This window comes from Sander vitreus, chromosome 23, assembly GCF_031162955.1.
Source record: "Sander vitreus isolate 19-12246 chromosome 23, sanVit1, whole genome shotgun sequence".
Taxonomy (NCBI): Eukaryota; Metazoa; Chordata; class Actinopteri; order Perciformes; family Percidae; genus Sander; species Sander vitreus.
Window position 1 is genome coordinate 11,327,626 of NC_135877.1, and position 14,005 is coordinate 11,341,630.

The following is a 14,005-nucleotide window of genomic DNA, read 5'->3' on the forward strand; positions in this document are numbered from 1 at the left end:
ATCCTTATTTACAAATGATGCGGCAATACTGCCTTTGCAAGTACATACAACAACTAGTTTGACTAAAAGCAGAGAGGCAGGTTAGGGAGACGACCACACGAGATAATATTATTTTTGTCAGAACAACCGTTTTTTTTACCAACAGAAGAATATCCAAACCTGCTTGACTGAAGTGTGTGTGTGTGTGTGTGTGTGTGTGTGTGTGTGTGTGTGTGTGTGTGTGTGTGTGCGCGTGCGTGCGTGCGTGCGTGCATGCGTGTGTGTGTGTGGTCCTAGTCCATTTGTGAATACTATTTTTACATTGTTGTTGTTGTTTCACTTGTATGTATATGTTGTTTTTCCCAAATTCTCTCCCAACACAACTGATATGTTAACGAACATAACTTGCTTTATTGTCAACAATACATTGATTAAAGATGCCACCCTGTCACTTTGGAATGATTGATTTATTTTAACTTCTTTTGTATAGGGTTGATTTAAAATATTTCACTTGTTTAGTGGTTTTGTTTGCAGTTGAAATACCTTATATGTCCTCAGCCACTAATATCACGTTCTTTAAGAGCCCCATTTTGGCAAAGTATAACCCAATTGACATTAAGGTAACATTTTCTTTCCTAATCATTTTACAGGACGTTTCGCAGAAAGAGGAATGCAATTTGGTAAAACAATTATCCTTGAAATATCTGCTCCATTAAAATCCAACTAAATATTAGTTCATTGTTCATGTATTATTGGAAACTTTATTTTACATATTGGTTGAATTGTTTGCTTGTCTGTAAGCAGATTTCACATTTGCATGTTTAGCTGACCTGTTGTGAAGCGACTAAAATACTCTGTAGATGAGGCTGGCGCTTAATTGAAATGAATAAATTGGAAGTGTACAGATTTAATCCTGCTGCTATTTTCCCCTTGATTGTACCAAATGACACACAATTAGAGCTGCATTCAAACCGTTTTGAAGTAGCATTTCTATGTAATGTCTGTCTTCAACATACAGGTCTGCTTGGTGTTGGTATGCTTTTGTTGTTAAGACACATCCTCCATTTAACAGAGAAAAAAAAATCATACCCAAAAGAAAATGCCACTGTTTTTGAGGAATAAATCTCAGCTCTGTCTCACCATAACACTGTTTTGGTTAGTAGCAGTTTTGCATTTGCATACAGTTGGTTGGACTTGCTTCGAGGCAGGGTAAGGGTTATAGGCTGAAATATAAATAGCAACAAAACAGCAATCTTTAATTTGACCCTCGTTGCCTAATGAACACCCCCATATTTGAAACGACACCCGCCCAGTTTTTTTTTTTTTATTTATTTATTTGTAAGATTATTTTTTGGGCATTTTTAGGCCTTAATTGACAGGACAGCTGAAGAAATGAAAGGGGAGAGAGAGGGGGAATGACACGCAGCAAAGGGCTGCAGGTCGAAGGAGTAAACCTCTATACATGGGCGCCCGCTCTACCAACTGAGCTATCCGGGTGCCCGCCCTGCCTAGTTTTTTAATGCAAGCTATGTTAAAGTTTTGAAGTCTCCAACCCTAAATCAAGATAACCCAGATGATGTGTTTAACATTTCTTTATTAGGAGTAACCCCTTGAGATGCACCATCTCGTTTTCGAGGGGGTCCTTAACAATAATTGAATATACAGTACAATCATAATTGGACACAACAGTTAACAAAACAGAAACAGACAGACAAAAAAAAACAACAACGTCATCAGGGTTAGTTTTTCCAGACTTTGAAAAGCTCCTCTGGAGCTACAGAAGACATTGTACAACTGTTATTACAAGTTCAGTAGTTCTCCTCATTAGAACTAGACCGAAAGGAAAAAAAATATATAGACAGTATATTATTCTACTAACTGTAAATACAATCAATCCATAGAATATCGATATTTCTATCATCAGACGTATGATGAGTAAACATATCGTTACACGTAAAATCGGTGGAGCTCCACTTTAAAAAAAATTTGGGTTCAAACAATCTCATGTTAGACATGTGATGTACCCTTATCAAGTAATCTTGTGAAATGCCCCTTTATGTTAACTCGGTCAGTTGCAGCTCGTCTCTGAGGTTTTCTTTTTCTTGGTTGAGAGTCATATGACCCATTAAGCACCAAAGAGGCGTTTCACAGTGACTGCAAACTCAGCAAGGAGGATCATCCTGCGAATTCTGGCGGATAGATCCAATGAAAACTCAGAAGGACACTTCTGATGCCTTTTGTTACTCGGGCTGTAACGTAACGTTAGTCTCCTGGTGTTACTGTGCATGGTAATGCATTGCTTATATTGTAGCTGCATGTATAAGTTCTCTTTGAGGGATTTTATAACAGCATCGTTTGGTAGATTCTTTTTCCAGCCAGTAGACCAAAAACAAAACTGTCTTGCAACAGTGTTGAACCTATCAGAAAGGATCACGCTTTTTCATTTAGCATCTTTTTCCTGTAACTAAATACCAATGACGCCACCAAAAGCAACGCGTAATTTGGCACACTTTACGCTCTTTATCCGCGACATCGCCTGCGTATTTTGCGCATCACCAAGTGGAGCGCTAGACACTCGTTTTTCAAGCTACACTGCAAAAAATATCCACACTAATCATTTTGTTCTTTGACGTTTGTTGTTAAAGATTCCTGAAACGCGTTAAGCTGTAGTTTTAGTAAGTTGAATCAACTCCCCTGCATGGCAGAGATGTGATTTAGTGCAAAGTTTGGTTGGAGAAGTTACTTTAAACACCTTGGACTGATCATTTCTTGCAGCGTCGGCAGTAAAACCACGTCATTCTGTCAAACAACTCCCCTTTTTCCTCCCTGTTGGACCAACATCCACAGTTTAGGAACAACTGGATAAAGATTTTTGGATCAAGCACAAATCATGATGACCGGATTTCGGCTGAACTTGTCGCCGCTGAAGGAGCCTCTGGGCTTCGTCAAACTGGTGGAGTGGGTAAGTTGGATGCATACGCTAAATGTGTGTGTGTGTCATACCCAGAGGACAGGGTGGTTCAGTCCTTTTCTTGGTCCTTGGATTTTCCCTTTTCCCGGCGATTTTCACTCCTGAGAAAAATCCTAAATCCTGGGCAGATGGCAAACATATTACATGACCATGATTTTTTTCAGACATTCATAAAAGCATATAAACTTTGAGTTTTTACACTTACAAGAATGAATAAAATGCATGCAGTAATTTAATAAATAAAGCTTAAACGTTGTTAGTGTTTATCATACAAGAATAAACACCCTAATACCCAATAATAAGCCGATTATCAGAATAATTTAGGCCTTTTTCAAAAAAAAAAAAACTATTTAACTTGACATGTCTGCCAGTGCTTACTATCTTACAATACATCCAGGTCGTTAAGATTCATAGATTGAAAGTGAAGATAAACTGTTTGACAAAGAAAACTTGGCTGACGTGAGTTCAGCTCAGTTATGTCCAGCGCATTTGGATCATTTTGCTGGTTGCATGGGCCTGTCCTTCAGAGGACACAGTTATAGATTAATGCATCTCTCAGCAATAATTTACCACTGAAAAACTGTGCAGTTGGCTGCTGATATACTCCAGTTTGTGTATCATGAGAGGACATGCAACAGTTTGTCATGGAAAGTCCAGTAATCAGTTTTGCTCTACACAATTGGGTCAGAGGAATCCAGTGAGGAGTAATGAAGCTCAGCTACAGTTTCTCTCAGCTGTTCTATTTTCTCATACACACACACACACACACACACATACAGTCTTGTCCTGAGTCAGATGACTGGGTGTTACTGCAGTTTAAATAATGCATGTAGAATACTGTATATCTTGCTTTCAGGCTGCAGCAGTGAATGTGTGTTTGGCCTGTGGATTTCGGACATATATTTAACACAGCAGTTGAATGGGAACAGCAAGTTGATGATATCATTTTAGAGTTCTGACATATGGTTCATCACTACCGCTGCCCATGAAATTGGATGGTATCCAGCAGTTTGCCTCGTCTAAAGTCCAACATTTTCGCCCGATGTCCATTTACCCTGTAAACATCTGAGTCATCTAAATGGAAATTAGTTTACTTGGCACATGAGTGGTTTAGCCTAAACCCTCATACCTCCCTCGATATTATCGCCCACGTAGTAGTAAACCAGAAGAAGGGTTTGGAGTAACAAATGCTACGAGGCTGCCCCATTCACTCAACATGTTGAATAATGATGATAAAGATATTTCTCTCTTTTTGGACTTGTGGTGATGTGATGGTGTCTTTGCCAAAAGAGGGAGAAACAGGTTTCTTGGGCTTCTGAAGGAAACCCAGTGACAAAATGGGCACACATGGTTTTTGGTTGGACTGGCCTGGACTCAATGTCTCAGAACACTGCTGATTATTCTGTTCCTACAAGATATTTCAGATTGATGAGGATATTTATCTCTTTTTTAATTATTATTATTATTTTATTTTTTAATTTTTAATTTTTAATTTGGCAATGTCTGGAATGTCCATAAATTGGTGCTGTGTAGTTTGCAGATGTGTTGGATGTCTGTGATAAAGTACTGGCAGCTGTTTGTCCACTGTCTTTGGCAGTCGCCATGTTTAGAGAAGGTGCCACCTGTAGCCTTCATTAGGACTAAAGGATGATATTGGAAGCTTGACAAAATGTCCCACTGTTCGACAGTGTTTGTGCAGTACAGTGTTTATGCTCGGTTTAAAAGTGAACATAAACAAAAGAATTAAAATGTTGTGTGTGTGGCCTTGACTATCATTATTGCTTGGTATCACTCTGCATACGCATTTTTAATGAAACCACTAAAACCTTTAAAATAGCCTTATTTGAATGAATTGACTCATTACAAGGTGTCATAAGATCACTTTTTATGCTCTTGCATGGGTGTAAGAACAGGGGCTGTTCTTCAGCCAGCTTTAATATGTTTATGTACGTTCTTGACAAGAGTTATATAAGAAGGTTAATACCACTTTCATGTCTGCATGCTAAATAAAAACTTATAGCAGAAATAGGAACTAGAACAGATTACAGTAAACAGTAAACGTATTACAGTGTCTATATAATGTCAAATGCATATTGATTCCTCGTGAAAAGGTCACCGTGCAGATAAGGCGGAGGAACATGACCGTGTGTGTGTGTGTGTGTGTGTGTGTGTGTGTGTGTGTGTGTGTGTGTGTGTGTGTGTGTGTGTGTGTGTGAGTTTGGTCCACCCTGGCTTTTACAGTTATTCATGCTGAGGCTCCATGAACTCGTAGTGGGAGAGTGACAGAATCAGTGAAACAAGAATGTGAGAGAAGTAGCTTACTGTGGTGTGTGTAGCCAGAAAAACAGGAAGTGGAAGCCAGTGACATCTGGAGAAACATCTGGATAGAGGCCTTGAGGTGTGTAGGTGCATGTGGGTCTTGTGGTATGACGCTAAAGACCAAAAGTTGAGATGGCCTGTCGTAAGCATTTTTCAAGGGTGTGCGTATGTGTGATACTGTTGTGCTGATGAAGCAGAATTGAAGAGGTCAGTTAAAAGTGCTTCTTTTTAAGCAATGTGAGGTGTGAGTCAAAGATCATTCCTTTGTCATATGATGTAATCCACTTCCTGTCCACTGCATGCTGTCTACTATAACAGAAATGCCTTAAAAGTGTTAATTCTCATAATCTACGTTTTTTTCATTTTGGTGATTTTCTGACATGTTATATGCCACATTTCAGCCTTTAGTGTTGCAGTGCAAAGTGGACAAAGATCATCTTAACCTTACAGACAGACAGACAGACAGACAGACAGACAGAAAGACTACATTTAGCAGCTAAAGTTTCACATATTTCTGTTAAACATGCTAAAAGTAGAATGAATATTAGACTAACATTAGTCAGGAGGCCAGAAATACAACTCCAAACAAATGCAAATGTTGCTCCGTGTCTGCTATATGTAGACGTGCAAATAAGCCACTGTTGCTAGCTTAGGTCAGTGTTGTGTTCACAGCTTATTGTGCTGCCCCCGGGTCGCCAAAAAAAAAAGAAGCGAATGCAGCTTTACAATGTTTTTGAAAAAAAACGGGGATGTTACAACATGATTCGTGTTGCACTGTAGCACAGCTGTCTGTTATACTGGAAGGCTCAGTGAGGATGTGTGTTGATGGGCAGAGACATAAAGCTATGCATGTCAAGACTGTGTGAAAACTGTTAACGACATATTTTGAGATAAACAAATCCAATCCATGAAGTCTGAGTAAATCGATATCAGTGAGAGTCTGTATGAGCTCAGTACCCTCGAATAATAAGATCTTCCTAGTGCAGCTTGAGGGTGAAGCTTAGCAGCTGCCAGCCTGACTAAAAGAATTTTGTATGTGTTGGTTTTAAGGAGAGTATTAGCATCACATGGCCTACACACTGAATCAGATGCTTTCTGTCCCTGCAAGAAAGAATTCAGGAGCTGAATAGCAGCATTAGTGCGGCCATGCAAGTCACATTTTATTTTATTTGTGAGAAGTCTTCCAAATCATCTCTCAAACCACACATGTATGTAAAACCAAACTTGTATTGCTGTTTTAACATATGGTGTTGCTGGATGACTTCAGCAGCAAATTAAAGGTTAAAGGTCCCATATTATGCTAATGTTCAGGTTCATACTTGTATTTTGGGTTTCTACTAGAACATGTTTACATGCTTTAATGTTCAAAAAACACATTCTTTTTCTCATATTGTCTGTCTAAATATACTTGTATTCACCCTCTGTCTGAAACGCTCCGTTTTAGGGCCTGTCTCTTTAAGGCCCCCTCCTGAAAAAGCCCAGTGTGCGCTGATTGGTCAGTGTTTCCGGGGCGGTGATGGCGCAGTGGATATGACACATACCTTTGGTGTGGGAGATCTGGGTTCAGTTCCCACTGTGATACATCAACCAATGTATCCCTGAGCAATACACTTAACCCCTAGTTGCTCCAGAAACGGTCAACCTCTGACATATATAGCAATTGTAAGTCGCTTTGGATAAAAGCGTCAGCTAAATGACATGTAATGTAATGTTTCTGGGTCTTCCACATCTGTGCTCTCGGAGTCGCTGCACCGCGGGGGAATGAATGTAATGGTACTGAGTGTCACTTTCTACCTATATATATATATATAGTATAGTTGTGACATGACAACAGTATGTATAAAGGCACGCTTGCTGTGTGCCAGCATTTCTCTGTGAATTGATTGTTTTGTTCCTTTCACTGTATTTATATAGCACCTCGACCTGCTTTATAATAAAAAAAAGACATGGAAATCTTACTTTTTATAATATTGAAAATACCTTTAAAATGATACAGAAGACGAAGATAGAAATAAAGGTGTTCTTGAAAAATTTGGTTTAGATTGGGTATTTCTATCAGAGAAAAACAAATGTAAGAAAATTGATCTTGTAAAGTAGTAAGTTTTATTTTCAGCTGTTTTTTAGAGTAAAATGCTGGCCATCTGTTAATCCCTCTGGCTCTTTACTGCTGATGCTAAGTTTTCGGTGCCAGCTTTTTTCTGGGTGTGAAATTCTGGTGACACACTTTCAAACTGTATTTTCCAAGAGTACAGACAGGTACGTCGGGAGTATCATAATCAAATTATGATTAGTATGTTGGTTCCATTTACCAGTCAATGTAATATAGTTAGTGTTTTGCATTGTAGGTTTATTAGAAAGAATGTACTGAATATCTTCCCCTCCTCTTAAACAAATCTCCAATATCTTAGGTTTCTTGATTTTTATATTATTTCCTTAAAGCTGAACAGGGTTTTCTTACATCAGACTCAACCATTTCCCCAATCTCTCCCTCTCTCTTGTCTGACCAAACAGCTCACGGCCATATTTGCTTTCGGATGCTGTGGCGGATACTCAGGGAAGAACATCATCTCTCTCTTCTGCGGCGATGGCACGAATGAAACTCTCACTGCCAACTTTCACTACCCATTTAGGTGAGAATCACAACACACATTTTGGTGATTTTTTTAAAGTCAGGCACAGGTTTAAAATATCACTTATCAGTTACATATTAATTTCAAAAGCGCCATCTGCACAAATGGATGATAAATTCATTATAGTACTGAATTTGAAGAAATTACCATCTAAAAATCCTCCAGGTTAAGCCAGGTCCCGCTCATTGAGGGAAACGCCACTGTGTGTAACCACTCTGTCACGACAACACACATGGTGGGAGACTCAGCCTCCTCAGTGGAGTTCTTTGTGGGCATCGCCATCGTCTGCTTTCTGTACAGTATGGTGGCTCTTTTGGTATATTTAGGCTACATGCACGTCTACAAGGACTCTGACTTTGGACCCATTTTTGTGAGTATTTATCTTGCTGTTTTGTTTCCCAATAGACACTGTAATTGAGTGACTTGTAGCTTCTGGCTGTAGCGTTGATGTGTCAATCCTCGTTTCCAGGACTTTCTGATCACAGCGATTCTGGTCTTTATGTGGCTGGTGTGTTCATCAGCCTGGGCAAAGGGCCTGCAGAATGTGAAGGATGCCACGGACACTGGAGGCATCAGCGCCACGCTGGAAGTCTGCAAGGGGAGCAACATTACCTGTGAGGTCACTGAGTTCGCCAGCATGCGGACCCTCAACATCTCTGTGGTGAGAAAAAATACAGAGCAGCTTTAGAAATGAGATTTTGGTTACACTAATCTCAGTCAGCATTCACTTCAACTGTCGTTAATTTCCATGATGAAATCCAAATCATTGGCCACTAGAGAGGATATTTATATAAGGATAAAATCAGAGTTATTGACTGTGGCAGTGTCCCATCCCATTCGGTTTATATTATATTACGCTAGCAGATTTAAGCAGAAACATTAAGCAGCCTGACTCACAGTCATGAGACACTGAGCAATAACACTTTGATTTTCCTCGGACACTGTTGCTGTGGTCTGCTCAACATTTTCTGTGTCACAAGTCCAAAGCAAATTTGTTGGAATGAACACAAAAATGTGACCACAGTGCAAGTCCTCAAACTGTCCAAGCATGTGTGGGTTTGTGATTGATATCAAACCCATCAAGTTTCAAAATGTCGTCTTTTTGTTCCCTAGAGTTTTAATGCATCATCGCTCATCATATACAACATCACAGATTTACAGTACATTATGAGAAACCTCCTTTATTACATGTGCATTCTAGTAATATTAATCTGTAGGTTTGTTTCTGTCTGCATTCTTCCAGGTGTTTGGCTACCTTAACATGTTTGTGTGGGCCGGCAACGCCTGGTTTGTGTACAAGGAGACCCGTTGGCACTCCCAGAAATTCTCTTCTCAGCCCGGACCTGGAAGGCAACAGGTCCCTGCACCCATCTAACATATACAATATAAAGCAACACATACACACAGTCACATACATGTACACAGCACACACAGAGCAGACACAGTTTGAGCACATGCACACTGTATGCGCATAAAGACATTATTACACACAACAAAAGCTCTGTGAAGATGACGAAGAGAGAAAAAATGAAGGATAAATGTATAGATGGTTAGATAGTTTAAAATCTGATGGATTTGGATGTTTATTGGATTTGGACCTTATCAACACAGTAGCAGCTTTGTAAGTAGTACACAGAGCATACTGAGAACAGTTCTAAAAGCAATGTAAATTTCCCAAAAGATTTCCTCTGAAGGCCTAAGCACCCCTGCAGCAGGAGGAGGCTGGGCAAAGAGAAGGAGTTCTAACTAAGGTTTCATGTGTAGGTTAGCATTTGTTATTTTTATTTTTTCAGTTTTATATACTATACATCTAGGAAGAGAGGTTTCCTCATTTCTCTGGTTTTTTTAGGACAATGGCTACATGTATTATGCTTTATTATATACTGATGAATGTAAGGTACTTTGAGCTTGTCTCTTTGTCTATATAACATAAAAGCAACCACAAGGAGCAAGGTTTTTTAACATCTGCCGCAATAAGGATAATGTAAGTAGTAGTCTTAACAACTAAAGCACCATTCACACAGGTATTCATACACTGGTGGCCGATGCTGCCATACAAGGTGTCACCTGCTCATCAGATAAACACTCATGCACATTGACACACTCATGGCGCAGCAATGGGAGCAACGCGGGGTTTAGTGTCTTGCCCAAGGATACTTCGACATGTAGACTGCAGGGGATCGAACCGACGACCTTCCGATTGGTAGATCGGAAACCGCTCTACCACCTGAGCCACAGCCGCCCCGGGTGATCAATGTTTTCAGTGTATCAGAGAGGGTGCGACAGTTGTCTGTAGTGCACTTTGAAGCATAACACTCTCTACTATATTACCACACCGTTCATTTGAATTTATTGACATACAGTGTATTGCATACATTTGGTATTGGCCTTGAAATTTAGCCATGCATTTGCATCTTTTTCCTATTTTGTATATTTTATAGTTTCAAAGCACATTGTGTACCTAGAAAATGACTCAAATATTAATTCATTCTTTCATTCATAAGCGCTCTCACAGTTAGCCCATTTTCCCCGTACTGGTGGCAAACAGGTACTGCAATATGTCAACAATTAAACTAGGATTATTAATTTACCAAACTAGTGTAGATATTTCCTCTTTTAATGAAGCACACTGATGAGGTGAATCAATATAAAAGTCTTTATCCTTTCACCGATTTAAGGTACATCTGTGCAGGCAAGGAGACAGGTTAGATATATTAAACCTTGAGACATTAGCCATAGACTGTGTAAAATGGCCTCCAACCCAAATATCAGGAAGGCAGTTTGTACATTCAGCGTATGATGTTCTTATCACAACATGCACATCGCTCATATGGTGCTTAATATGCTTTTATGATGTCCTATAAAGCACTGTGAGAGTATTAATCCACAAAGAATACTTGATTGAAAGTTGGTTACTTAATGAGTTCAGGAAAATGTTGCAGCCAAAGTTTGAGATCTTTCAGTTCCTCTGTGGCCGAAGGCTTTGATTTATTTTAGTCTCAACTAGGGTACAAGATGAAGGTTAAATCCTTGAAATTTTGAATATAGTCGTGACTTTTCCATCAATTTTTTGCATCACTGTTAAACATAAAACAACTCTGCCAAAGCACTATTTCTTTCTTCCATGTTTAAGCTTATTCCATATCTTTGTGTGATGTTAATCAGTTATTTTGTTGTTTAAAACAGTCCAATTTATTTGATTGTCTAGTTTTTATAAATCCTTCTTGAGACACCAAACAGTGAGCTGATGTTGTGTTTTATAAACTATCACTTTTTTGTCCTTATTTTTCATTTTTTTAGCATATGTAGATGATTATTTGTAGTATCTATTGCTTTTTGATATACTAGAAATGTAAGTGGGATGATGTAAATTCATTTAACTTTGTCGATCAGCAACATTAAATGAATGTGTGTGTGGTGTACTGGTTATGCCTCTGCACTCTTGTAATCATCCAACTAGCTATAGCTTTGTCAATGATTCATATGCATTTAACCTGCCAAACTGTCTTATTCAAGAGACACATACATTCAGTCTGTGAAATGCACAATTTCAATGTACCTTTGTTTTTTCAATAAAAATGAATTAGTTTTTTCATTAATCTCTTTGGTAAACATCCTGTCCATCTGCAAACTTGTGTGTGGTTGTATGTGTGCAGTGCACATACATACACATACATGCCTGTGAGTGTGTTCGTTTGACTTTTGTGTCATGCCCCCATATGAAAGCCAAACCATTTTACAAAATGTCTATTCAACTTTAGTTTCACTCCACATTTTCTCCCTGGTCATGTGTGAAATCATGTGATTTTATGATGCAGGTTTAAACATCTTGGATTCAACTGCTCAGGTGAGATAAAAAAAAACAAAACAACCTAGAAGGTTAAATAAAAGAGTGAAAGCATTTGAAGACGCTGAAGTGTTTGTGACCCAAAACCATTGTTACGATCTTTGAAGAAAAATAGTACTTGTGTTTCCTGGTTTGTCCTGCGACCTCAATGATCACTGTGCAGGAAACAAACAACATTGTGGTTGAGTCATCCTTTGTGTGTGTGTGTGTGTGTGTGTGTGTGTGTGTGTAGTGTGAGAGAGAGAGAGAGAGAGAGAGAGAGAGAGAGAAATAGGAGAGAACAGAGGTGTGTGTGGAAGGATTGCATTCATCCACAGATGATTGTATGAATTGTGTGTGCGTGTGTGTGTGTGTGTGTGTGTGTGTGTGTGTGTGTGTGTGTGTGTGTGTGTGTGTGTGGATTTGACCTGATTTGACACATCAGTATAAACTAATCAAAGTAATTTCCTTGCCCTCATTTCAGGCTGCCATTTCCTCTGTATCTCCACCCTTCTCTGGTTTTCTCACTCAAATTAGATGTCAAGCAAAATGCAGTTGTACCATAGAACTGCTGTGCTGTTCATCTGTTAATAATTTATAATAATAAAAGTTGGATTTAAGTGACCAGTTAGTCGTCATAATAGGAGAAATCACGTTTCTTGAAAAGGAGACAATCCCCCTTCATTTTGCACTTGAAATGTAAGTTCTGTTTTCAGCCACAAGAGGTCAATGTAGTGCCATGAGTTTGACCTAATGAGCCACTTTGAGACGCTGCACATCCTTGGACAGTTTGTTTTAATGACCAGAGAATTCAGGCATATTTAATCAATGATGTCCTCTATTAAACTCAAACTATAAATGTAGCTGTGGAATCCTCTCTGAAAAACCCTTGGTTATCCCTGGTCCCCACTTCAGGAACCACTGGTTATGTTATGTAGATGTTTTCTTTGCAGTGGTGTCTTTAATCTCTGACTTAACCTGCACAAGGCTGCAACATCGTTTAGACCTTTTTAGGCTCTCAGTGAAGTCAAATAATCAAAATAGACGTTTTGCTATTCACAAAATTAAACTGTAGCTTTACAATGTAATCTGAGCTACTAAAACCATAATGTAATTCATGGGTCTGACCTCCTCTTTCTAAAACCCATTATTACCATTACTTTGCAACTCCCTGGCAACCCCTTATAGTAGCCTACTCTAATTCCTTTTAATGAAGCAGAGAGATTTAAATCTAGCATTGGTACATTTTTAGATTGTGGAGTTTGTCTACATGTTCATTCCTGCCAGGTCTAATATTATACAGTTATTTCAGGTTACAAAATGCCCAATTGCCACCATTTTTTCAGTACAGTGTAGATCAAATAGATCCCTTGTATATTAAGGATTGCCTGTGCCATTGTTAGTAAGGCTAGACCAATTAAGGCTAACAGTGCAGATAGTGTTACCTTTAGTGGATAATGAAGGTATGGTCTTAACATTTACAGTCACAGCAACAGGTAGATAGATCAGTTCATTATAATGTCCCCTTGATCTTACAAATGTATCTTACTGTTGACATTTAGCAATATTGACTGGATGAGGTCAAGTTATTATCACTACAAAATTGTTTTAAATGCCTGGCAAAGAATTGTTGAATGAAACATCCCCGCTGTAAACATAGGTTTTGTTATACACAACCATACGAAAAATCCACCTTTTTTATGATATAATTAAAATACCAGGCAGATAGCCTATTGATACATTTCCTGTCTTTGTAGTTAATAGGTCCACTAATATCTAGTCAATAACTGACACTGTCATTTGTTTTTTTACGGCATTCCGTTATGTTACCCAATGCTATTTAAATTAAAAGATAATTTCTAATGTTTTCTAATGCAACAGAATTGAACCGTATAACTGCCCTACAGTGAGCAATCTGTATAATATTAATAGGCTGTACAGACTGTAAAGAGGTACTACAGTAGGCTATGTACCTATACTGAACTTTTGAACTTACATGCTCCCTCTCTGTCGCGTTCTCTAGTTAGTACATCCATGTTCCCAGCCCTCCGACAGATGCCGAACCAAGCCGGAGCTCACCGACAACGACGTCACTATATCTCGTTCTTTCGTTTTTCGCCTGCTGCGTGCGAAGGAGAGAGGAAAAAACGGCTCTCAGCAAAGCAACAAGAAGGAAGAGCAATGGCGACACTGGATCGCCAAATACCAAGTCCGGATACCTTCCTTTGCGAGCCTTGGTCTTCCTTCGTTAGTGCGGCTAAATTACGTTTTGTTGACAGT

The 14,005-nt window shown here is 39.0% G+C and overlaps 2 protein-coding genes and 1 long non-coding RNA gene across 3 annotated transcripts in view; 2 read left to right on the top strand and 1 right to left on the bottom strand.

Annotated features, from left to right (window-relative positions):
* The first annotated feature begins 2,651 nt into the window (after nt 1-2,651).
* On the top strand, nt 2,652-11,494 carry sypl1 (synaptophysin-like 1). Its single transcript, XM_078243236.1, has 5 exons — nt 2,652-2,941; nt 7,781-7,899; nt 8,065-8,269; nt 8,369-8,560; nt 9,143-11,494. The coding sequence occupies exons 1-5, from the start codon at nt 2,870-2,872 to the stop codon at nt 9,272-9,274; spliced, it is 720 nt and encodes a 239-aa protein (XP_078099362.1). The 5' UTR covers nt 2,652-2,869; the 3' UTR covers nt 9,275-11,494.
* LOC144512467 (uncharacterized) lies at nt 8,369-13,908 on the bottom strand. The gene is made up of 2 exons (XR_013501008.1): nt 13,722-13,908; nt 8,369-8,555 (listed from the first exon to the last, which is right to left on the bottom strand). It is a non-coding gene; the product is annotated as an uncharacterized LOC144512467 (long non-coding RNA).
* atxn7l1 (ataxin 7-like 1) overlaps nt 13,839-14,005 on the top strand; it is a 30,552-nt gene continuing 30,385 nt past the window's right edge. Inside the window, exon 1 of the mRNA XM_078243235.1 lies at nt 13,839-14,003. Within this exon, the coding sequence (XP_078099361.1) occupies nt 13,907-14,003 (97 nt within the window). The 5' untranslated portion in view covers nt 13,839-13,906. The remainder of the gene's footprint in view (nt 14,004-14,005) is intronic.

What these genes read in the sequence shown, in the direction of transcription:
- sypl1 (XM_078243236.1), top strand. Translation starts at nt 2,870, where the DNA reads ATGATGACCGGATTTCGGCTGAACTTGTCGCCGCTGAAGGAGCCTCTG. An exon ending in TCGTCAAACTGGTGGAGTGG is followed by an intron (nt 2,942 to 7,780) that starts GTAAGTTGGATG and finishes CTGACCAAACAG; the next exon opens with CTCACGGCCATATTTGCTTT. An exon ending in CTGACTTTGGACCCATTTTT is followed by an intron (nt 8,270 to 8,368) that starts GTGAGTATTTAT and finishes CCTCGTTTCCAG; the next exon opens with GACTTTCTGATCACAGCGAT.